This window comes from Pygocentrus nattereri, chromosome 4, assembly GCF_015220715.1.
Source record: "Pygocentrus nattereri isolate fPygNat1 chromosome 4, fPygNat1.pri, whole genome shotgun sequence".
Lineage (NCBI taxonomy): Eukaryota > Metazoa > Chordata > Actinopteri > Characiformes > Serrasalmidae > Pygocentrus > Pygocentrus nattereri.
Genome location: NC_051214.1, coordinates 41,119,346 through 41,145,677, shown reverse-complemented (window position 1 = coordinate 41,145,677; position 26,332 = coordinate 41,119,346). Strand labels below are relative to the sequence as shown.

At 40.1% G+C, this 26,332-nt stretch overlaps 1 protein-coding gene and 1 pseudogene across 1 annotated transcript in view; both read left to right on the top strand.

Annotated features, from left to right (window-relative positions):
• igf2r (insulin-like growth factor 2 receptor) overlaps window positions 1-7,599 on the top strand; it is a 48,894-nt gene extending 41,295 nt beyond the window's left edge. Inside the window, exons 42-48 of the mRNA XM_017721711.2 lie at window positions 435-552; window positions 998-1,144; window positions 2,061-2,245; window positions 2,820-3,006; window positions 3,349-3,495; window positions 4,018-4,087; window positions 4,944-7,599. Coding sequence (XP_017577200.1) covers window positions 435-552; window positions 998-1,144; window positions 2,061-2,245; window positions 2,820-3,006; window positions 3,349-3,495; window positions 4,018-4,087; window positions 4,944-5,327 — 1,238 coding nt within the window. The 3' untranslated portion in view covers window positions 5,328-7,599. The remainder of the gene's footprint in view (window positions 1-434; window positions 553-997; window positions 1,145-2,060; window positions 2,246-2,819; window positions 3,007-3,348; window positions 3,496-4,017; window positions 4,088-4,943) is intronic.
• Window positions 7,600-12,299: 4,700 nt separating this feature from the next.
• LOC108441949 lies at window positions 12,300-18,058 on the top strand (annotated as a pseudogene).
• The last annotated feature ends 8,274 nt before the right edge of the window (window positions 18,059-26,332 follow it).

The following is a 26,332-nucleotide window of genomic DNA, read 5'->3' as shown; positions in this document are numbered from 1 at the left end:
CTTCCTAGATACAAACTTAATCTTTTCTAGTTTAAGAAAAAGCATTAGATTGCAGAGCCACTGTGAGATCTTCGGTGCATATGGAGATTTCCAATTAATCAATATCCTCCTTCTTTCCAGAAGGGACACAAAGGCCAGGGCCTCCTTAATCCTACTTGGAATTTTTGAGTCTGTGTTAATCAGCCCAAATAAACATAGAGAACAGAACTTGGCACAATTTCTAGGTTGAATCCTTCTGATAAACAGTTAGTAATTGCCAACCAAAAACTTGATAAAGCAGGACAAGTCCAAAACATATGCGTTAGGTCAGCTTTATCCAGATGGCAGAGCATTATTAACAAGGAGATTAGATTATTGTTTTTGTGTCTGCCTTAAAGGGATAAAATAGAAAGCAAATAAACAAAAGACTTATCTCTTGTCCCTATCCCCCCCAGATGGAAAGATTCAAGTGAATTACACAATGGGCGATGCTGTATGTGGGAATACACTTCGGGCCAAAACCATTGTGCAGCTGACTTGTGGCAGCACTGTGGGCCACCCCAAACTCTTACGGTGAGTCCAGGAAATCAAATAAAACTTAATTGTTTATATCAGACTCTCTACATTAAGCACAGTGTTTAAATTTCCAGAAGCATTTTCAAAGCAGAATCCTCTTTGGCAGCTGCCTTTAATTTATAGGCCAGGCTTGAGGTGAGGGTAAAAATGACCTTAAGTAAGCATAGAAAAAAGTGTACCCAGTGTGTACAGCTGACTTATAAATCGAAGAGCGGTCTTGTTGTTTTAAGTTTGTGTATCTCACTGTTGATTTACGTTCACTTGAAGGATGTTTAACCAAGTGTTGGTGTGTAACATATGTCATGCAGTTGACTTTTTACCTTTTCTGTAGCACTCAGTGAGCTTTGTTGAGTGTTCTGTATTGTAGTTTGGAGATTTTAGGTGTTCTGAATTTCAGCTCAGTTTCTGGATTTGAAATCCTCCTGTATGCATCTCTGTGTAGGGAGGATATGACAGCATGCGAGTTCTGGGTGGAATGGGAGACTCGAGCAGCCTGTGCAGTGAAACAGCATGAAGTGGAGATGGTTAATGGCACCATCACAGTTCCAGAGACAGGAGCCATCGTCAGCCTGGGAGCGCTCTACTACAGGTTTTTACTGATCATGGCATAGTTCATACCAGTCCTCCAAAACATTGTGCACTAAAGCAATAAGCCATGGTTAAAGAGTGTTGGGCATGAGAAAAGTCGAGTCAAATCGCAGCAGTACACAGCATCCAGTGGCTTATTGCTTATATAAAATGAAATTCAGTATATTCACTTTTTATTAAATTAGAATTCCCTTGTTTTTTTCAAGATTTGCGTATTAAAATGTTTATTTAATGTGTAATGCTTCTTTGTAGAGAAAGTTACTGAGTCAGGATTTTTTATAGTGGTGGTGATGGGGAAAAAATCCTCATGAGTTGTTTATGAACAGAGTGCATTCCACCTAAAATGATCATTTTGAGAAGAGTTTTGCCTAAAACATATGTTTTAAATCCATTCATGATGGAGAGATACATGTAGGGTGTTCTGTGGCATCAGAGTTCTGTGTAGTCCCCAAACAATACTTCAACTTACAGTCATCAACATTGCATATAAAAACTCAGGAGACATGTGTAGGTCCCTTTGGTTTTGGGTAGTAAATATATTTGTATTGTAGACATTGCGACCCCTTCTTCCTATTACCACCACTGTAAAGAAATCAATGTTGGCAAATTTCTCTAACATGAACCATTTGGTGTCAATCTACTACAAATGCCTTTTTTTTTTAACATTTCGGTGGCTGAATTGTGCAGAAATGTAGAAAAACGGGTGGAGCCACCCTGTAACTACAACTAAACAATTTTTCCACCTGTGTAGTAATACTTTAGCAACAAAATGGTCAAAGATGTTTCTATGAACAGCACAGTGATTGAAGAACTTTGCACAGTAATGTGGTATAATTCAACTGTTGTGAGACAAAAGTAGAAAATTACTTCTAGTCTTTTTACCATCATATTAATAACTGACTTTCTTTTGCTTCTAGCCTATACAAAGCCACTGGAGACATCCGACCCAATGGTGACCGCTACATCTACCACATCCAGTTATCCGGCATCACCAACAGCTCCATGGCTCAGTGCGTTGGAGCTAATATCTGCCAGGTGAAGAGGGACCAATCCTATTGCAGGAGGATCGGCTCCTCCACCAAGGCCAAATACTATATCAAAGGTGAGAAGCAGGCCATATGGAAAATGCATCATTATACAAAACTGTCAGAGTAGCGTGACGGCGTGGCCGTGGAAAGTGAAGACTGACAGCTGCACTTTTCTCACCAACTGTTGGCCACTTTGCGTTAAAATGCAAAAGCATGTGTCCATGTCCGTAGTAAAAGTGTGTGTTCATAGATGCTGTCCAGTTCTGTGCCGTGATGACAACTCGAACAGGCCAAATGTTGTTTCTAAAAATGCAGAGATCTCCTGCTGAATGTTATGTACACAGTTTGAATACATTATTTATATATTATTTGAACTGCAGTTATCTCCTTTGGACTGTGGAGTTCTAACACTGATTTCAGCAGGTGCTTTCACTATGGGTGTGAAACATGACAAAGCACACTTATTTCATCACATTTGACCCCCACTTCACTTTAATGAGCTGGTACCGCATGTTGTGGTGGTAAGGTAACCGCAACAGTCCCAGTAGAAAAACAAGAGATCTGAATGTGTTCATTTTTCAGATTAAAACTTTTCCCAGTGCTGATTTTTTTTTTTTTGTTGTTTACAATCTGGAAATATATTTTCAGGGGACAGCCTGGATGTGCTGGTGCCGTCTGAGTCTGTGTGCGGCCGTGACAAGTCAAAAAAGGTCTCGTCGGCCATCCTTTTCCACTGCAGCCCTGCGGCCGGAGAAGGCATCCCTGAATTCTTGCTGGAGTCTGATGGCTGCCAGTACCTGTTTCTCTGGCATACCTCCACAGTCTGTGGCCTTTTGTACGTAACAGCACAACAAAACAAGACTTATAGAAAATGGTTTCACATATGTTTAGCACAGAGGTTGGCAACTTGGCCACATATGGCTCTTACTGCCCTGTTGCAGGTGAACAGCAGAATAGATTTTTTTTTTTAATGTAAAATAAAACAATCCTCCATTGCTGTAAAAATAAATAAATAAACACCTTCGCTGTTCATTGAACAATAAATGGCCTTAAATACATGAGATTTATTAATTATCGTCTATGTGGTGTCTAGCCAGTTTTTGTGTAGTATTTTGCATCACTGGTTGGGGTCCATGTGCTAAGTTTTCTTTGTTTTGCCTTTTTTATTTTGTCACAGCTCTGCAAGTCCACAGAATGGTGGTAACAGTAAAGATAGTGTTGGGCTATCAGGACGGAGCCAGGCTCTGGGGGCAGTACTTAGTCTGCTGCTGGTGGTGCTGACCGTCTGTCTGCTTATTCTACTGCTTCACAAACGTGAGAGAAGGTAAACAACCCATTGTGAAAACCACATATGATGGAGTTAATATTGTGCCAAATGTTTTAAATAAAATAATAAAACCTACAATCAAAATATTGAATGTAAAAATGTCTTAAGATTTGTTGCAAAAAACAAGTACTTAGAAGGAAAAAAGTGCTCCTCATTTTTGCTCATTCAGGTATAAATTTATTACTAATTTTGTCTCTATTTCCTTTAATGTTTTTCTTTTTCTGTTGATATATTTTTTGCTTCTGACTTGGCACTTTTTAAAAAGTAGGCAGGTTCATCTGCCTTTTCAGTCGGCCAACTGATTTAGAGTAGAAATCTTTTTGAAAAGGTTAGTTTGATTTAACTCTCATTATTTGTATTTGCAACATATTTGAGATTGAGAACATTTTGATACTTAATATTTTGTGTGTGGGTTTTATTATTTTATTTTATACTTGTGGCACAAAAATAACTGAATGCAACGACAGTGAAACCTTGTTGATAAGAGTTGCTTTATGCTGTTTGTTGCTCTGTTTTTAGAGGACTTGTTTTACAAAAAGTGACCAGCTGCTGCAAGAGGGGAAATCCAGTGTCTTATAAGTACTCCAAGGTAAACTCTCTCAGATGCGTTGCAGTCCAAAAGTAATTAAATATGTAGTTTGCGGACACATTTCTTTCTTTTGAAATTTATATTCAGTTTTTTTTAAATAGCTCTTTTTAAAATAGTGTTAAATAGCTATGTACTTATCATTTGGGTAGATTTAGCTTCAACCCACTGCTTCATGTTCCTCAGTGTCATCAGATATGAATACTCCACCTATACTCAGGTGCACTGTAAGGAATTTAGCATCAAAGTATGTTTTTTTTTTTGCTTGTTCTAGCAGAACATCAGCACTGTACTGTCTACATAATCTGCCTGTCATCTGATTCTTGACAGACACTCAAATTATTCTTGCAATGAGCTGATAAGATAATCCTTTATTAGTCCCACAGTGGGGAAATTCACAGCTAATAACTGATACTAATAACAGTAGATCAACAGTGAAAGAACTGCGAAGAAGTGCCTTAGATTTTGCTTTATGGATTGAGGAACATTTTGCATCAGTCATCTGATTGGTTACATTCAAACTGACTAACTATTTATAGAGAAGCAGATGTCGAGTAAGGTTATTTCGTTGACCATGACATATTTTTTGTTTTTTTTGGCTGAAATGGTGGCAAACACATTCAGTTTACACTTGTCAAATGTGGTCATTTCAGTTGGAATTGAAACGCAGTGAGTTCTGGCATTTACACTTTGCATCAGCCTGAATTTTTGGTGACCAGGACACCTTCAGATTTCACTTGACCATTAGGTGTAAACAGGCCCTTTGAGAAACTGTGCGGCCCTGAACTTTTGGCATGCCATGTATGTACAGTCCTATGGGGTAAATGAGGTTTATAGGTAAAAGTTCTGTCTTTGTCAGGTGAACACGGATGAGGATGGTTGTGAGGACGAGATGGAGTGGTTGATGGAGGAAGTGGAAACTCCAGCGCGGGGGCTGCAGGAGAATGGCCATGTTACCACGAAGCCAGTCAGTGCTGATGCCCTGCGCTCCTTCTCTCTGGATGAGCAGGACAGTGAGGACGAGGTGCTGACCGTGCCGGGTGTCAGAATCCACTCAGGACGAGCCTCAGGCCCCTCTTCGTCCCTGCTCCAGGCCACCCGGCGGAGGGCCGAGAGTGATGAGGATCTGGTGGGGCTTCTGGAGGACACTGGGAGCAAGAGCACGTCCAAGTCGGGGGCCAAGCACCAGAGGAAAGCACAGCCGGACCCCGAGGACAGTGATGAGGATCTGCTCAGAGTCTAAGGACAATCCTCTGCTCCCTGTGATGAACTTCAGAATGTCTCTCCAACCTTTCGCTCCTTCTGTTTGTTCTCTTTCTGGTTTTCTAAAGGGAAAAATATATTTATCTGTCGGCTGTTTACTGTACAGTGTTTGAAAGCAGATTGGTTCATGCGTCCATTCTATATCAATGCCTTTGGGATGAAAATATTCGTTTTCATCATTGAATTGTTCCTGTGTTTGTTTTTTCTTCTGTAGGTTAAACTGAATTAATTTCATATACAGATGTTATTCTGTGTGAAGTCTACATCTCCCTCAGAAATACAATGCTGTGCAAAAGTCAGAGACCATCTTCACCTTCATTTATTTTACTTTCATTTGCAACACACCACTAAGAAACTTTATTTTGCAGCATTCAGAAAAAAAGCTGAGAACTTAAATGTACCAGACAACTACACAGGAGCTTCAACAGCTGAATATAAAATCATTTTTTCAGTACTTTTTTTATGTGCACCCTTTCCTTCAGTTTCTGCAGGGATCCGAACTCTGAGGGGGTCAGTCTATTGTTCTGAGAGTGCCAGCTTTTGATTTAAATTGGCAGGTTTTCTTTTGTGTCTATATCTTGAGTTGTTTCCTCATAGTGGAAGAATTTTTAAATATCTGAATCAAGAGTGGAGCTTGATTTTCTCCTCTTTGATGGGGACGGTTTTGATCTTGCATGGCTGTTTGGGGTCTCAGTTTTTTAACCTTGTCACATTTTTCTTTCACTTTTTCTTATGCAAGTGGATCATTTAACATGTAATCTCAGAAGTATCTCCTGAAAAATGAATAGCTTGTACATAGTGGTGATTTTGACTGGAGCTCTCTGACTTTTGCACAGTATGCTGTACAAGATGGTTTGTGAATTTATGGTTTGGCTGCATTTTGTTATTTACCTGGTAGGAAAGTGTGACCAGTAATGAATATGAAAAGTCCTGCATACGCACCAGTATTTTACATGTCTTTGGTCACATAAGGCCATGAGGCAACTTCCCCAGATCAGTTTTAACTAGAAATGTAGGAATGTGCTTTGCAGTACTTTGCCTCATACACAAAGTTGGTTAAAATCCACGCTTCATATTTACAGTGGCCAAGGGCAATGTCTCTTTAAAGCATTACTATTTATTGAGTAAAGGGATGTTTCCTGCATTGCTTCTGCTTCCCTTTTGCCAAAAAACAGCATGCTCTATGTATCCCTTACAGAGAACATACACAGTATATATGTTTTAGTGCCATGAGGCTTGGCATTTGACCCGGTGCAGCTTGATGCCTCCTTTTCCTCCACCAATATTAAAGTGTCTCAGTCTTTAGTTGAGCATATTACAATCACAGTGTGATGATTTATCAGGTATATTTTGGGTTGTTTTTTTATAATTGTTATTTTTTTTGCACAGACTTGGTAGCTGAATATCCACCTACTCACCCTGATGCATACAGATGAGCTTATGGCACAGTTAGGGGTAATGCACTTTGATCTTTTTAGTGTTAAGTGGTGGTGACTCGGGTGTTTATCACCTTGAATGTGTTTGGCCTCTGCTCTTCTAGCTCTTTTTCATAGACTCAAGACTGTGATGCATGTGTTTTTCCACACTTAACCTGCTTTCCATTTTGAGCACATATTTTAACACTTTCTGACATTCTAAATTCATAAAATACTGAGGGGAAATCAGTTTGATCAGTGTTTCAAGATGCAATTTGTGAGGTTTGACACATTCAGATTCCTATCCTAACCGTTAAAAACATCCTCCAGTGTAGAATTAGCTTGAAGTGGTTTATTTTGACATGTCCATGTTGTCCATGTTGTCCATGTTTCATGCCATGTCTAGGTGTCTGTATTTTGGTGCATCTAAACCAAAAGATGGTTTCATGAAGGTAGTGCCCATGCTCTGGAATTTCCTTTGACTCTTAAAGATATTCATTTGATGGTATTCTTTGTCCATTCAGCAAAAGGTACACTGTATGACTGATGACTGTTGGTGTCACTAACTCCTCTGTGCTTCTACGAAAACGTCTGCCACTGCTGTATGTGTTTAAGTTCGGTACGATCTGTTTTTTAATCATGAGTGGATGATCCTGAGCCGCCTCCTGATGTAGTTTCTGTTTTTTAATGACTGAGGCTCCGGCTCCTCCAAGATTTTCGTTCTGAATTTTGTCAGATGCTTTACTGCTTTTTGTTTGTTTTTGTATTTAAAATGTTGATGCTGAGACATTATTGCATTATTTCAATAAAAGAGATCAGCTGTTGAAGCAAATGTTATTACCGCCAAGTAGTTTTAAAGTATTGCCATTGTCTTTTATGGTGCATTTGGCCTATTTGGTGGAAACTCTTTCAAACGTTTCAGACTCCATTACCACCAATGCTGTGAAATCTGGATTAGAGTGTTGATATTTTGATATGAGATGGCATAGAATAATGAAATTGTTGGATAAATTATAGAAATTATATGCCTAAATATTTGTAGACACCCTCTCATCCAGATTTTTTTCTGAAATCAAGTTTCTGCTCTTCTGGAAAGTTTACATTCCAAATTGGAACACAGCTGTGAGGATTTGATGGCATTCAGCCACAAGAGCATTTAATGAGGTCAAGTACTGATGTTGAATTGTCAGTTCTGGATCATGACAACTCATCCCAAAGGTATTGGATGGAGCTCCATCACTCCAGCGAATACAATTCCTCTGCTCCACTCTTCAAAGCTTGGTGGGCTTTTTACCCCTCTAGCCAACGTTTGGCATTGAGCATGGTGGTCTTAAGCTCCTGTGCGGCTACTCCAGAGTGTCCCATTTCAATGATCAATGCTTTTCTATTACAGTTATACACGCTATGTATGTGTCAGTGAAACAATATGTGCACTCTAGCTGGACTGGAGTGTATTAAAAGTAGACTTCAAAAGCTTGCCTAAAATGTCATTCCATTTTCCTCCCATACCGACATATTTCAGAGTGAAACATAGTACTGACCTCTATAGTGCGCCATTCTGTAGTTCGTCATGCCTATATTAGAAGAACTTGGTCCAAGCAGTTTCTGTTTAATGTGTTCTGTCCTGTGTACATTTTTCCCCTGAGTGTCACAGGATCCCCTGACCAGCAAACTTTGCCAGATATGGTGGTTCGGTTGGTCTACCAGTAGTAGCAGTATAGGTTTTTGGTGTTGTTGTATGTAATAATATTGCAGTTTAATAATAGTAGACTTCAGTGCAATGTCAATACGGTTTGCATGCATGAAGAATTATTCATATTTTGACTCCATACTGACCTTTGAATTCAGAGGATCCATAGAAATCAGAGGGGGAGTACATAGGACAAAGTATATCAACTTTATTCCTAACATGGGCATGAGTTCAGAGGTCTATCATCGTGGGTCTCTGTGTTAATTGAAGTCTATTAAAGAATAACATGGTGCATTCTGCACTGTGTTCTCAACGCATCATTGGTCAATCCCAGCATGACTAGTTCGAGGTCATCCTCTGGACTCTGCACTTGCATGTGTGCAAATATCCTCAGCTGCTGAAATTCAGACACAGCCTGAGGAGGTGTCATCACAGTCGCACAGAGAAGAGATGTTATCGTGTGTGAGTGGTTAGGTTGAAAATCATCCAACCACTAAAAACATCCAGCCCGCAGCAGCTCTGTGGTCAGAAACTGACCACTGATGATGTTCTTACAGTTGGCTAACAAAAAAAATGTCCTTTCCTCCAGGTTTACTAGTGCAGTGGTTTATCAGGGCCTGATCATGCGTCTAGGAATTCTGGGAGGAAATGTCTACATTGACTTCCTGATCTCAGGAATCTGGAGCTCCCCGCAGCCTTCCTCATCCTCTTCACCATTGAACGCATTGGTCGACGCCTTCCATTTGCAACTGCCAACATTGTGTCTGGAGCCGCCTGCCTAATCACAGCTTTTATTCCAGAGAGTGAGTTAGTAACATAGTAAGAGTTCAGCAGGAGCAGAGTCAGGTCTAAACAGAAGGCTTTTTATTATTTAATTGTTAATTTTAGGACTAGTAACTACTATTAATTTGAGTAACTATTACCAGTCATTTATAAAGATTATAAATGTTCAATAACTACCATTACTTATTTAGTCCTTATTAAACTTTACAGTAACTATTATTAAATGTTCAGCAACTACAATTAATTATTCGGTAACTTACTTATTATTCAGTTATTTGGTATTATAAATGTCTCAGTAACTACTATAAATTACTCAGTACTTACTATGAGTTTTTACACTAATACCTTTTCAATAACTACTGTAAATTACTCAGTAACTACTGTGAATTATTCAGTAACTACTATGAAAATAATACATATGTAGTAGAATGAGCAATTAAAATACAGGGTTCAAATAGATTGTATAAAGGGCTGTATGGTCCAAAGGTATAGGATTTGGACTAGTATGTACAATGAGATCATCAAAAATGAATTAGATGCCAGAAAAATAGAACATTATAAAGAGATTTATGGAGTATTTGGAAACTTTTTCTCCTCTTTTTTGACTTTTTTTTTATCATGTTTATATGCATTTGAGTGATCAAATAATGTGAAAACTCTGGGTCTACATGAGCCAGCCAGTAATCAGATTTGTGCTTTGACACAAATGTAATGTAAAAGTCACTTTACCAAAAATATGAACATGCATCATCTAGAAAATGAAGAATATTTAAGTCCTGTATTTTGTCAAGCATGGAGTTTAGCATCGCTCCAAAAGTGTTTTGTTGCCATCTCACAGCACTTATTTCCAGTACCACAGTCTGTTTCACACATGAGCAGACTGAAAAATCCAAAAGAAATCAGTAACAGTTCATATGCACAGAGAAATCCAATTACTGGGGTAAAATCCAGCTCTCTTCATCAGATTTCTTAATTGGATTGGTGTATGCTGTTTACATGACCAATTCAATAATCAGATAACTGAAGAAATCCAATTATGATCAGAATGTTTAATGCATGTAAACAAACTCAGTGATACTGAGGTGTTAATGTGTAGCTCAACTTATTTTAAAGCATTTTGAGAGTTTTAACTGAAGTGCTATATAATTAATAATAATAATATGGTATAATATTTGCATGAGAAAAGTAATATGTTGCTGTCATATTTTCAGAAACCAGTCACCAGCTGTAGAATCTATTGCCCTCAGATGTGACAACTAACAAAGAAAAAGTGGTTGTCTGAGCTAATTTATTTTATTCTGGGGAATTTCAGCCACACCTACGTAGCTTAATGTGCTGTACACTGTCATCAAATCAGAGAAAAGGTTTTTGTAAAATGGACCCAGTGAGGAGTTGCTGCATAGGTAGGCTGCTCTTCAGTACTATGGGTTATCCATAGAGTGGCTGCAGTGCTGTACAATGCATATTTTCAAATAAAATAACAACATTTTATTCTGATATAGGCACAAAGACTGAGTGTTGCATAATACACTGAAATGTACTTTTTTGGTAAGTGTAAAAATTCATTTTCAATGTAAGATAAGAAATAAGGAGAAATTTGTGTTGATTAATGTATGATAGCACACATCAATTCAATTGTATATTAAAGTGCCAAGTTATTAAAACACATTGTAACCCATGTTCATGGAATAATCTCTGACTGTTATGTTGCTTGCCAACCATTGCTATAATTTAAACTAACCGTTTAAAATAGTAATGATTAGTATTAATAATAAATTACTTATTGCGTATTGGTATATTTTATCAAATTGTATTTTGTTGCCATGCAATAAGTCACATGAGGCTGCATTACTGTGATGGTAATGCTTAAGAGGCTTCTTGTCATCTTTAAACTTTGCTACAATGATTAACCCACAGTGTTTTGAAGCTTAGTACTTCATTTTAACCCATTAGCAGATATTATAGATATTACTGTATTATTTGAGTTGTTTACCTGACAGCTGTCTGTTCCTTCCTCAATATTTCCTGCACACATCTCATGATCCTTCACCCGGTTGTTCAGGTATGCTGGACGGTTGCACACTTTGTTTTCAATCACTGGTGGGAAATAGGTGGAAACAATCAGGGGTGGAGCCATGAAACAAGAGGGCAGGAATGAAAACCAAAACAGAAGCACATGGACCGGACTAGGAAGTAAATAACACGAGCACCTGGACAGGACTGGGAGGGGCCAGTCATGACAGTAACCCCCCCAAAGGCGCACAACTCCGAGGACAGAACTAAACAAGGACAGAACACAGAACACGAGGAACAGAGAACAGAATAGGCACAGGAACAGACGCAGGACATGGAACAGGACCAGAAGGCACAGGCACACGAACACAAGCAGGCACAGAAGCAGGAACAGAAACAGGCACAGAAGCAGGAACGGAAGTGGAAGTCAAAGGCACAGAAGCCGCAACGGGCACAGAAGCCGAAACCTTAGCATAAACAGGCACAGAAACTGGAGACACAAGACCAGAGACAAGAATAGACGAAACAGGAACAGAACGAGGACAAAACATGGAGGGAGGACGAGGAGGCACAACACAAAACGACGCCGAACAACAGATGAACGGAGGAACAACAGGACGAGGGAAACAAGAACGTAACACAGACCATGCAAACGACAGGGGAACAGAGATCAAAACTGACACAGGCACAGAAACGGACACACAGATGGCTCCCACAGACCAGTTAGATACTCCTAATTTCAACTCGTCACCCACATTAAAGATACCTGTCTCAACTTGTCACCTGTATAAAAGACACAGAATCAATCAATCAATCAGACTCCAACCTCTTCACCATGGGCAAGACCAAAGAGCTGTCTAAGGATGTCAGGGACAAGATTGTAGACCTGCACAAGGCTGGAAAGGGCTAAAAAAACATAAGCAAGAAGCTGGGTGAGAAGGAGACAACGGTTGGTGCAATTGTTCAAAAATGGAGGAAACACAAAATGACCATCAATCGACCTCGGTCTGTGACTCCACACAAGATCTCACCTCGTGGAGTATCAATGATCATGAGTAAGGTGAGAAAGCAGCCTACAACTATACAGGAGGAGCTTGTTAATGATCTCAAGGCAGCTGGGACCACAATCACCAAGAAAACCATTGGTAACATATTACGTCGTAATGGATTAAAATCCTGTAGTGCCCGCAAGGTCCCCCTGCTCAAGAAGGCACATGTGCAGGCCCATCTGTAGTTTGCCAGTGAACACCTGAATGATTCCGAGAGTGCTTGGAGAAGGTGCTGTGGTCAGATGAGACCAAAATTGAGCTCTTTGGCATCAACTCAACTTACTGTGTTTGGAGGAAGAGAAATGCTGACTATGACCCCAAGAACACCATCCCCACCGTCAAGCATGGAGGTGGAAACATTATGCTTTGGGTGTGTTTCTCTGCTAAGGGGACAACTTCACCACATCGACAGGAGGATGGACTGGGCTATGTACCGTAAAATCTTTAGTGAAAACCTCCTTCCCTACACCACGACACTGAAAATGGGTCGGGGATGGGTCTTCCAGCACGACAGTGACCCAAAACATACAGCCAAGGCAACAAAGGAGTAGCTCAAGAAGAAGCACATTAAGGTCATGGAGTGGCCTAGCCAGTCTCTGTAACTTAATCCCATAGAAAACCTGTGGAGGGAGCTGAAGGTTCGAGTTGCTTAGCAACAGCCTCGAAACCTTAAGGATTTAGAGATGTTCTGCAAATAGTAGTGGACAAAAATCTTCCTGATATGTGCGCAAACCTGGTCATCAACTACAAGAAACGTCTGACCTCTGTGCTTGCCAACATAAGTTTTGCCAGCAAGTACTAAGTCTCGTTTTGCTAGGGGCTGAAATGCTTATTTCACTCAATAAAATGCAAATCAATTTATATATTTTCTTTAATGTGATTTTCTGGATTTTCTTTTCGATATTCTATCTCTCACTGTTAAACCTACCATTCAAAGTTATAGACTGTTCATTGCTTTGTCAGTGGGCAAATCAGCGAGGGATCAAATAATTATTTCCTTCATTGTGTGTATATATATCTGTATATACTTGGCTATACAGTGTATATCTTGTATAGCAGTACAGATTTACTGTCCTCTGAAAATAACACGCAGCCATTAATGTCTAAATAGTTGGTAATACAAGTGAGTACACCTCACAGTCAACAAATCTTAGAGGTGTGTTTGGGGTCATTATTTTGTTGGAAAACTGCCATGCAGCACAGTTTCCAAAGGGAGGGGATCATGCTCTGCTTCAGAATGTCACAGCACATATTGGAATTCATGTTTCCCTCAATGAATCGCAGCTGCCCAGTGCCAGCAGCACTCATGCAGCTCCAGACCATGATGCTACCACCACCATGCTTGACCATAGGCAAACATTCAGATTTCATGGAAAACTGACCAGGATGTTGCCCGTCACCACAGCTCGGCACGTTGCAGTACTCCCAGCGAGTCTCTGGGTCAGTTGTGTAACACCAGGGTCTTCTCTCATTGATCAGGGTTCCTGCAGAAGTTCTGGTCAAGTCCTCTGGAACAGACACACATGAACTGTCAATGCAACCAGGCTCAATACACAAAAAATGCTATTATGTAAAATAAAATAAATGTACAGTCTTTATTTTATTAAAACATCCTTTATGCTCATGCACTAATGTATGTCAGTACACTAAAAAAAATAGGGGTTGTTTGACAAACTAAAAACATGTTGACTACATAAATACCATAACCTAACAAATTCAAGCTCACTATAGTCTGTAAACATGAGATGTAATGAAATGAGGCAATGTACTACAGGCTACCATGGTTCCAAAAATTTTAATCAGTACCATTAGAGATGACTCAGAATTTCTCAATAGGGTAGCAGAATATACAGAGCATGGCTATAGCACATAAGAACCACTGCAGAAAAGTGCTGATAAACATCAAGCTCATTGCACACTCTTTTAGATATAATCGCATTAAACCTTAAACATAATTTAGTGAACTGATGGGGTTTGGTATCAGCTCACTGTTCTCTAGCTAAAAGGTGTATATATGTATATGTAAGTATTTGGGTGTAAAAGCCAAAATTTAAAAAACTTGCTTAGTAGCACTATATAAGAAGCAGTCAACTGAGATTCAACCTTATCGTTTTCAGAGGTTTGATCTTATAGACGTTTAACGTTGCCGATTAATGGACTGCTGTTGTTCAATTTTCAGCTCTTTACCTTCTTTTTTATGTTAAAGAAGGCTAAATATTGCATGTAAAAGGAACTTGTATCCATTATACAGCTTTGTTTAACTGAAATCATACATGGAGTTCTCTGCTTTTGCGAATGAACTGAATTTAAATAAAAAAAGCAAATCAATAATCAAGTTTCATTTTGTAAGTTAGTTGAATTTTCTTAAGTTATCTTTACCTAATCAAAACAACCAGTGTGACTGATATTACTTGGCCTTCACAATAAAAAATTTATTTATGAAAATGAATTAAAACTGAAATATCTGTTTTGGCAAATGAACAGCTTTGTCAAGTTTTATATTGACCTGCCCGATGACATTGGCCTCGCAGCATTTGAAAAAGATGTCATGGCATCTCAAGAAAGCATATGCTAGCCTTCACCCTCCCAGCTTCATAGCATTTCTGAAAGATCTAACTAGCAGATGAAATTGACAATGAGACCAAAAAAAGATTCTCTAAACAGCATGGATTTAATATCTAGAATGCAGTTTATTCGAGTGCTCATATGTGTGTATATTAAGTATTGCATTGGCTTCAACCCTGGCTCAGACTACCCAACAATCCTCTTATCATGCTGAGCATGAACGCACTACCAAACCTTGTGGAAAGCCTTCCCAGAAGAGTTGAAACTGTTATAGCTGCAAAAGGTGGGTCGACATGATATGAAACCCTATGGATTAAGAATGGGATGTCACTCAAGTTCATATGCATGTGAAGGCAGACGAGTGAATGCATTTGTACTTTTGGAAATATAGTGTGTATGTGTGTGTGTATATATTTTGTGAGAGAAAAAAACATTGTTTCTGCAACATTTTGATGTGGAAACTGGAAAAAATGGGAATTGTAGAATCAAATATAAAGATAATTTCATAAGCAGTGGCGGACAGTAACTGAGTAAATGTAATTCGTTACTGTACTTAAGTAGTTTTTTTGTGTATCTGTACTTACCGTAAGTATTTCCATTTTGGGTGACGTTTTACTTTCACTCCACTACGTTTCAAAGTCAAATATCTTATGTTTTACTCCACTACATTTTGAGAAATCTGTCGTTCCTTTTGGTTTCTGTGTGTATAAAAACAACGAAAGAAGCACAAAGCAAGAACACCAATCAGGGCACAGCGTTCACTTTGTTCTGAGCTTGTTTTGACCTGTTGGTCATACCAACCCAGTACAAGCACACGATTCAACGTCAGTGCAGCAGTGTAAACATTTGGGAGCACATTCGTCACCTAAATGATGAACTAACCTAACTTTGTGTAAATAGACCACAATATAGAAATATGTCCACATATGCAGTGACTGGCATATTTCTTTTTCTCTGAATTCATACAAACACTATCATTTTATAGTAAATTAGTTTGGGTTAGTTTATGTTTATGAACAGAGGCCTGCAGATCAACACAGTGAAGGAAAACTTATTTGTGATCCTGAGTTTAAAGCAAGTTTTTATTCAACTTGTAACAAATTTACAAAGTAATCTTAAACTGAAAGAACTTGTTTGTAAAAGTGATTTCAGAGCCACTCGGTTCTCCCTGATGGAAATTATTTACCTTCAGTGTTTTTTGCTTATGATAATTTTAACAGATCAGTGTTAGACTAATTCTATTAAAAGACTGGTTTACCAAGAGAGACACTGGAGGATTTTCACCTGAAATGAGTTCAAGAAGCGAGTCTTGTTATAAAATGATAGCAGGACATCAGAGCCATAATTACTCTTTTAGTACTTTTACTTTTGATACTTAAGTATATTTGAAGGCAAATACTCTTGTACTTTTACTCAAGTTGAGGTCTAAAGGACTTTAACTCTACTTCTACTTTAAGGACTTTTACTGGAGTAGTATTTTACCTTGGGTATCTCTACTTTAACTCAACTACTTTAACTTCCCTGTTTGATGATGCATCTCCGTCAGAGTGTGAGATTTTTCAGTAATATTTTTCTAGTAGTAAATTCTGCACTGGAGGCCCACCACCTGTACATATTAGTGCTTTGCAATGTTGAAATGGGTGTGTTAAAATCCAGTATAAAGACTGGGTACCACTGTCTTTAAAAGGTAAATGTGAATTATCAGATTAAAACATGAGGGAGGAGCACTAACAGATATTTGTCTTTGACAGTTGGAGTAATTGGAGCCTGTGGCCAGATTAATGGCAGAGGTCTCAATCTGGGCTATGTGCAGTCCAGTCTGCAGGCAGCCTCTGATGGCTCCATCAGCTGGAGATAAATGTGGCTCACAAGGCCGCTACTCCACCCGCGTGATCTTCCAGTGTGATGACAGCCCTGTAAGTACTTTCAGCTTCACTTCAGTCACTTGCTCATGGATAAGTGTTCTGTTTATTTCCCAGCATATGTGGATGTTTTTTTGGGGGGATTTTTCTTATTTCATTTTATTTCACTAAGTTTTATGATTATCTCATTTGTCTGAGAATTTCTGAAGCAATATTGCTTAGATTTTCATTTTAAAGTTAGAATTGAATGTTCCTGTGATTAAAGGGCTCACCAGTGTTTGATCGCAAAGATGGCTGTGAATATGTCTTCATCTGGAGAACCTCAGAGGCTTGCCCTGTTAAGAGAGTGATGGGTAAGAGGAACTAACATTGTTCAGTGTTCAGTGTATTTTCTTCATTTGAGGGATCACATACACATTTTCAACCTGTAGTTTTATGTTAGCATACTTAAGTGCGCTGAGTAAATACAATGGTAAAGTAAGAGCCAGTGATTATGCTAGTAGAAAGCATATTTTTAATGTTTGAAATAATTAATGTACTCATTAATTAGGAATGGCATCCACATACTTTTGGCCATGTAGTGTATTAAAACAGTGGTGCTGTGGGCTTTGTTAAACGTTCATTTGCAAGTATTATGCATTATATCACTTCCAGTGGCTTCATAAAATGATAAAAATGTATAGATTTGCAGTGATTGCTGTTTTCTGCATATCATGAACCATATTGTATTGTGAAGTACTTGCCAGTGCTCAGCCCTGTTTTTGTCCCCTGCAGGTAAAGACTGTAAGGTAAAGGATCCCAGGAGTGGATATGAGTATAACCTAATGCCACTGTCTGGGAAGGACTACGAAGTGAAGAGCGCACAGTATGAATATCACTTTGCAGTGTGCGGCCCAGTTAGTACATTAGTATGCCCACAGGGTGACAAAGGCACAGTGGCCTCCTGTCAAGTAGAGGGCACCAGTCATAGAATTTCTGGTGAGTAAACTATGTGAATGAGTCTTCTTATCATGTACCGTACTTCTTTTCTTGTCAGTGGCCAAATTTAATGTTTTCCTGTTACATGGATGAGTACTCAGGACCTAATGTTGGATGATGGAGTCATCATGATCAACTACACAAAAGGGGAAACGTGCCACAAGATTTATGAGCGATCAACAGCCATCCTGTTCTCCTGTGACCACAGCAAGAATCCTGTATGTTTTTCCTTCTGTAAAAATAAAACAGTCCAGTTTCATGAGCTGTTGCCAAATACAGCAGGTTCCTGTTTTCTAAGTGTGTCTTTTTTTAACATCTATATGAATTGTTCCCGGCAGGGGAAACCAGCTTTCTGACTTTCTGGGTGTTGCTGATATATGGCTTTCGCTTTGCATGGCAGAGTTTTAACATGCACTTGTAGATGGAGCGACGAACTGTGTTCACTGACAGTGGTTTTCTGAAGTGTTCCTGAGCCCATGTGGTAATATCCATTACAGAATGATGTCAGTTTTTAATGCAGTGCCGTCTGAAGGATTGAAGGTCACGGGCATTCAATGTTGGTTTTCTGTCTTGCCACTTACTTGCAGAGATTTCTCCAGATTCTCTGAATCTTTTGATGATATTATGGACTGTAGATGATGAAATCCCTAAATTCCTTGCAATTGCATGTTGAGAAACGTTCTTAAACTGTTGGACTATTAGCTCATGCAGTTATTCACAAAGTGGTGAACCTCGCCCCATCCTTGCTTGTGAACGACTGAGCCTTTCAGGGATGCTCCCTTTATACCCAATCATGACACTCACCTGTTTCTAACTAAGTTCACCTGTGGAATGTTCCAAACAGGTGTTTTTTGAGCATTCCTCAACTTTCCCAGTCTTTTGTCGCCCCTGTCCCAACTTCTTTGGAACATGTTGCAGGCATCAAATGAGTGAATATTTGCAAAAAACAATAAAGTTTATCTGTTTGAACAGTAAATATCTTGTCTTTGTAGTGTAATCAATTGAATATAGGTTAAAAAACATCATCGTATTCTGTTTTTATTTTGTGTTTTACACACCATCCCAACTTCACTGGAATTGGGGTTGTATATAATTCTGATGAATAGTCATGATTTCAATATGCTATATATGCAGAGTCCTCATGATTATCATTGTAGCCATTATCGTGCAGCCCTAATCTCCGTCACTGAATCTCACCTCAATTGTTTGAATGTTTCTTTGCACAGTGCAGTGATGGCCATGGAAACTCGTATGACCTGTCCTCACTTGCTCTGCACAACACTAACTGGGTGGTCCTGCCTCAGACTGGGAGCAAGGATCAGCGCTAATACATCAATGTGTGCAAATCGTTGGTGCCTCAGAGTGGTGAGTTGTGTTCTTCGACAGCAGGCTTGCACTAATCTTGCCATTCCTTAATATATTGACATACAGCTAAAACAACGATTTTAGTTGTGTTAGGGTAGGTATATCTTTGGGAATATCTTTATGTCAGATGTCATTGTCCTCTCTGTCTTTCAAGCAGTCAGTAATTTTAACCAGATCAGGCTCTGCTGATGTAAGGTAGCTGTGTGGAAATCTGGATATAAAGTGGGGAATATGTGATGTTTTGTGTGTGTTTCCTTTAATATATTTTCAGGACAGCAATGTCTTCTTAGAGAAACAGGACAAAACATTAATTTTGTAGATATTAATATACAGTATTTCACGAAAGTGAGTAGACCCCTCACATTTCTGCATACTTTGTTACATCATTTCATGGGACAAGCCAATGGGTAGCCAATGTCATGCAGCGGTTTTCCAGGACAGGTTCCACTCAGAACAGGCCTCGCCAGGGTTGAACAAAGAAGCTGAGTCCACCTGTTCAGCTTCATATCCAGAAGTTGGCTTTCAAAATAGATGCATGAGTGCTGCCAGCATTGCAGCAGAGGTTGAAGAAGTGGGAGGTCATGGTATGAGACCATACGTTGCAAAATGCATCAACTTGGTCTGCATGCCCATTGTCCCAGAAGGAAGCCTCTTCTGAAGCTGAAGCACAAGAAATCCTGCAACCAGTTTGCTGAAGACAAGCAGTCCAAGAACATGGATTACTAGAACCATGTCCTGTGGTCTGATGAGACCAAAATAAACTTCTTTGGCTCAGATGGTGTCCAGCATGTGTGGTGGCGCCCTGGTGAGGAGTACCAAGACATCTCCTGTGGTCAAGCATGGTGGTGGTTGTATCATGATCTGGAGCTGCATGAGTGCTGCTGGCACTGCGGAGCTGCGGTTCACTGAGGGAAACATGAATTCCAACATGTACTGTGACACTCTGAAGCAGAGCATGATCTCTTCCCTTCGGAAACTGTGCAGCATGGCAGCTTTCCAACACAATAACAACCCCAAACAAGATGAAAACTGCCTTCCAGAAGGTAAAAGTGATGGACTCGCCAAACCTAAACCCAATTGAGCACCTGTGGAGCATCCTCAATCGGAAGGAGGAGGAGCACAAGGTGTCTGACATCCATGAGTTCTGTGATGTCATCATGGATGAGTGGAAGAGGATACCAGTAACAACCTGTGTAGCTCTGGTGATTTCCATGCCCAAGAGGATTAAGGCAGTGCTAGATAATAATGGTGGTGACACAAAATATTGAAACTTTGAGCACAATTTGGACATGTTCACTGTAAGGCATACTCACTTGTGTTGCCAGCTATTTAGACATTAATGGCTGTGTGTTGAGTTATTTTCAGAGGACAGAAAATCTGTACTGCTATACAAAAAGTAGTCAGTGTACAGCAAGTTATATCGAAGTTTCATTTCTATAGCATTGTCCCATAAAAAGATGTAACAAACTATTTGCAGAAATGTGAAGGGTGTACTCAGTTTTGTGAGATATGCTCATTGATTCAGCTTTTTTCTTTAATTTGTTATCTGTTTGTAGTATAATTCATATGCGGCATATCAACAGGATGGTATGCTATCAAACCTGTGTGTGTCTGTTTAGGATTGTGGGGCTGTCCAACCAGGTGGAAAGGTGAAGATGCAAGGAGTAGAGGTCGTAAAGGTGGATGACTTCAAATATCTTGGGTCAACCATCCAGAGCAATGGGCAGTGTAGAAAAGAGGTGAAGAAGAGGGTGCAGGCAGGATGGAGTGGGTGGAGACGGGTGTCAGGGCTGATGTGTGACAGAAGGATAGCAGCAAGACTGAAAGGGAATGTTTACAAGACAGTAGTGCATCCTGCTATGATGTATGGTTTGGAGACTGTGGCTCTGTCTAAAAGACAGGAGGCTGAGCTGGAGGTGGCGGAGATGAAGATGCTGAGATGGGAGTGACAAGGATGGACAAGATTAGAAATGAGCAGATCAGAGGGACAGTGAAGGTGGAGCAGTTTGGAGATAAAACCAGAGAGGCCAGGTTAAGATGGTTTGGACATGTGTTGAGGAGGAATAGTGGATATATTGGGCAAAAAATGTTGGAGATGGAGCTGCCGGGTAGAAGGAGAAGAGGTAGACCTCAGAGAAGGTTTATGGATCTAGTGAAGGTGGACATGGTTGGTGTGAAAGTAGAGGAGGCAGTGGATAGGGCAAGATGGAGGCAGATGATCCGTTGTGGCGACCCCTAAAGGGAGCAGCCGAAAGAAGAACAAGAAGAGTTGGCCAGAGCCATCCATCCATCCATCCATCCTTAACCCCTTATCCGGGTCGCGGGGGCAGCAACCCAAGCAAAGAGGTCCAGGCCTCCCTCTCCCCCGCCACCTCCTCCAGCTCTTCCGGAGGGATACCGAGGCGTTCCCAAGACAGTGAAGAGATATGATCCCTTCAACATGTCCTGGGTCTTCCCCCGGGGTCTCCTCCCCGTCGGACATGTCTGGAACCTCCCTAGGGAGGCATCCAGAGGCCATCCTTACCAGATTCCCAAACCACCTCAACTGGCTTCTCTCAACGTGGAGGAGCAGGGGCTCCACTCCGAGCATCTCCCGAATCGTCGATCTTCTCACCTTATCTCTAAGGGAGAGCCTGGTGACCCTGCGGAGAAAGCTCATTTTGGCTGCTTGTATCTGCGATCTCGTTCTTTTGGTCACTACCCAAAGCTCGTGACCATAGGTGAGAGTCAAAACGTAGATTGACCGGTAAATTGACAGCTTCGCCTTCTGGCTCAGCTCTCTCTTCACCATGATGTACCGGTATCCTGACCTGGTCAGAGTATTCCACTTTATTCCGATGGAGGACCATGGTCTCAGATTTAGAGGTGCTGATCATCCCAGCCGCTTCACACTTGGCTGCAAACTGGTCCAGAGAGATGGACATTTGTTGGAATGATGAGGGAAATAATTTAGAAGTCAGCTAATCAAAACATCTTTCATACAGTTACTAGCCCACAACTGTGCTCAAGTGTTGTCAACACAAAGTTTGTTTAATTGGTAAACAGAGCAAAGATGCGCAGGTTACAGTAACTTACACATTACTGCATAAAAAACTAATGTAACAGAAAAATGTCTTTGCTTCAACAACAAGAAGAGCGTCCGGTGTGGAATAGCAGGTATCGCAGAGCAGGCATTTTTCATGTGAAAATAGCTCAACATAGTTCATTACGGGCTTGAAATTAGCTTATGACAATTGAAGCTCCCTGATCTTTTCCAACCAGACTGAACAGATTCAACACAGCTAGTGTCTGCAAGTGCGTGAGATCAACTTGTATCCATTATGCATTGTGGACTTTGGTCAATGTGTAGTCTTATATTTCTTAGAACATGTTTTGAACAAATTATAGGTCATTCATTTACTGAGGTCTGTATTTTGTACTTGTGGCCTAAATTAAATAAGTTGAGGTTGTACCCGTGTTTATAACAGTGGTTATGGATTATCTAAAGTTTATGAATCTGGCTTACTGTTCAACGTGTACTGTCTCCTTGACGGAAATGTTATCTGTCATCATGTGAAGTGCTCAGTTTGGAATGGAACCAGCCTTTTGAACCTGAGCCCTCTGATTCACCTGAATGGGTACTACACTGCCACAGATGAGGACTTGGACAAGGACAAGTCTCCTGACTTTTACATCAACATCTGCCAGCCTCTTCAGTCCCAGTAGAAAAACAAGAGATCTGAATGTGTTCATTTTTCAGATTAAAAATGTTCCCAGTGCTGATTTTTCTGTGGTTTACCATCTGGAATTATATTTTCAGGGGACAGCCTGCATGTGCTGGTGCCGTCTGAGTCTTTGTGCGGCCGTGACAAGTCAAAAAAAGGTTTTGACAAGTCAAAAAAAGGTCATTCTTCCTGGAGTCTCATGGCTGCCAGTACCTGTTTTCTGGCATACCTCCACAGTCTGTGGCCTTTTGTACATAACAGCACAACAAAACAAGACTTATAGAAAATGGTTTCACATATGTTTAGCACAGAGGTTGGCAACTTGGCCACATATGGCTCTTACTGCCCTGTTGCAGGTGAACAGGGGAATAGATTTTTTTTTAATGTAAAATAAAATAATCCTCCATTGCTGTAAAAATAAATAAACACCTTCGCTGTTCATTGAACAATAAATGGCCTTAAATACATGAGATTTATTAATTATCGTCTATGTGGCGTCTAGCCAGTTTTTGTGTAGTATTTTGCATCACTGGTTGGGGTCCATGTGCTAAGTTTTCTTTGTTTTGCCTTTTTTATTTTGTCACAGCTCTGCAAGTCCACAGAATGGTGGTAACAGTAAAGATAGTGTTGGGCTATCAGGACGGAGCCAGGCTCTGGGGGCAGTACTTAGTCTGCTGCTGGTGGTGCTGACCGTCTGTCTGCTTATTCTACTGCTTCACAAACGCGAGAGAAGGTAAACAACCCATTGTGAAAACCACATATGATGGAGTAAATATTGTGCCAAATGTTTTAAATAAAATAATAAAACCTACAATCAAAATATTGAATGTAAAAATGTCTTAAGATTTGTTGCAAAAACAAGTACTTAGAAGGAAAAAAAGTACTCCTCATTTTTGCTCATTCAGGTATAAATTTATTACTAATTTTGTCTCTATTTCCTTTAATGTTTTTCTTTTTCTGTTGATATATTTTTTGCTTCTGACTTCGCACTTTTTAAAAAGTAGGCAGGTTCATCTGCCTTTTCTGTCAGCCAACTGATTTAGAGTAGAAATCTTTTTGAAAAGGTTAGTTTGATTTAACTCTCATTATTTGTATTTGCAACATATTTGAGACATTTTGATACTTAATATTTTGTGTGTGGGTTTTATTATTTTATTTTATACTTTTGGCTCTTTTTAAAATAGCATTAAATAGCTATGTACTTATCATAGATTTAGCTTCAACCCACAGCTTCACGTTCATCAGTGTCAACAGATATGAATACTCCACCTAAACTCAGGTGCACACGCAAATGAGCTGAGGACTGGCAAAAATTGGTCTTGGTTAATTTCCAAATAAACTGATTTAGTCTGTACCACCCAAGCGGTAGGGAATTTAGCTTCAAAGTATGTTTTTCTGCTTCTTCTAGCAGAACATCAGCACTGCCATATCTACATAATCTGCCTGTCATCTGATTCTTGAGAGACACTCAAATTATTCTTGCCATGATCTGATACTAATAACAGTAGATCAACAGTGAAAGAACTGCGAAGAAGTGCCTTAGATTTTGCTTTATGGTTTGAGGAACATTTTGCATCAGTCATCTGATTGGTTACATTCAAACTGACTAACTATTTATAGAGAAGCAGATGTCGAGTAAGGTTATTTTGTTGACCATGATACGCATATTTGTTTTTTTTTGTTTTTGTTGGCTGAAATGGTGGCAAACGCATTCAATTTACATGCATTCAATTTAGTTCTGGCATTTACACTTTGCATCAGCCTGAATTTCTGGTGACCAGGACACCTTCAGATTTCACTTGACCATTAGGTGTAAACAGGCCCTTTGAGAAACTGTGCATCCCTGAACTTTTGGGATGCCATGTATGTACAGTCCTATGGGGTAAATGAGGTTTATTGGTAAAAGTTCTGTCTTTGTCAGGTGAACACGGATGAGGATGGCTGTGAGGATGAGATGGAGTGGTTGATGGAGGAAGTGGAAACTCCAGCGCGGGGGCTGCAGGAGAATGGCCATGTTACCACGAAGCCAGTCAGTGCTGATGCCCTGCGCTCCTTCTCTCTGGATGAGCAGGACCGTGAGGACGAGGTGCTGACCGTGCCGGGTGTCAGAATCCACTCGGGATGAGCCCCTCTTCGTCCCTGCTCCAGGCCACCCGGCGGAGGGCTGAGAGTGATGAGGATCTGGTGGGGCTTCTGGAGGACACGGGAAGCAAGAGCACGTCCAAGTCGGGGGCCAAGCACAGCCGGACCCCGAGGACAGTGATGAGGATCTGCTCAGAATCTAAGGACAATCCTCTGCTCCCTGTGATGAACTTCAGAATGTCTCTCCAACCTTTCGCTCCTTCTGTTTGTTCTCTTTCTGGTTTTCTAAAGGGAAAAATCTATTTATCTGTCGTCTGTTTACTGTACAGTGTTTGAAAGCAGATTGGTTCATGCGTCCACTCTATATCAATGCCTTTGGGATGGAAATATTCTTTTTCATCATTTAATTATTTGTTTGTTTTTTCTTCTGTAGGTTAAACTAAATTAATTTCATATACAGATGTTATTCTGTGTGAAGTCTACATCTCCCTCAGAAATACAATGCTGTACAAAAGTCAGAGACCATCTTCACCTTCATTTATTTTACTTTCACTTGCAACACACCACTAAGAAACTTTATTTTGCAGCATTCAGAAAAAAAGCTGAGAACTTAAATGTACCAGACAACTACACAGGAGCTTCAACAGCTGAATATAAAATAATTTTTTCAGTACTTTTTTATGTGCACCCTTTCCTTCAGTTTTTCAAAGAAATCTGCAGGGATCTGAACTCTGAGGGGGTCAGTCTATTGTTCTGAGAGCACCAGCTTTTGATTTAAATTTGCAGCTTTTCTTTTTTGTCTATATCTTGAGTGGTTATCTCATAGTGGAAGAATTTTTAAATATCTGAATCAAGAGTGGAGTCGTAGAGCCATTGTCCATAATGGCCTGCAGCTTAGACAGCGTCCTCCTCTCCGACACGGCTGTCAGCGAGTCCAGCTCCACACCCACAACATCCCCGGCCTTGTGGATCAGAGTCTATTGGCGTCTGCCACCCTCAGCCTACTTCCGCAGCATGCTACAGCATAGAGGATAGCACTCACCACCACAGACTCATAGATGATCCTGAGCATAGTCTGGCAGATGTTGAAGGACCTAAGGCGCCTCAGAAAATAGAGACGACTTAGGCCCTTCCTGTAGAGGGTGTCAGTGTTCTTAGCCCAGTCCAGTTTATTGTCAATATACACACCCAGATATTTGTAATCCTCCACAGTGTCCACACTGACCCCCCTGATTGGCAAAGGGGTCACCGGTTTTTATAATTGTTAAATTATTTTTTTGCACAGACTTGGTAGCTGAATATCCACCTACTCACCTTGATTCAATTCAAGTTTATTTATATAGCACTTTTTACAACAATGTTGATGCATACAGATGAGTTTATGGCACAGTTGATGCACTGATCTTTTTAGTGTTAAATGGAGGTGACTCGGGTGTTTGTCACCTTGAATGTGTTTGGCCTCTGCTCTACTAGCTTTTT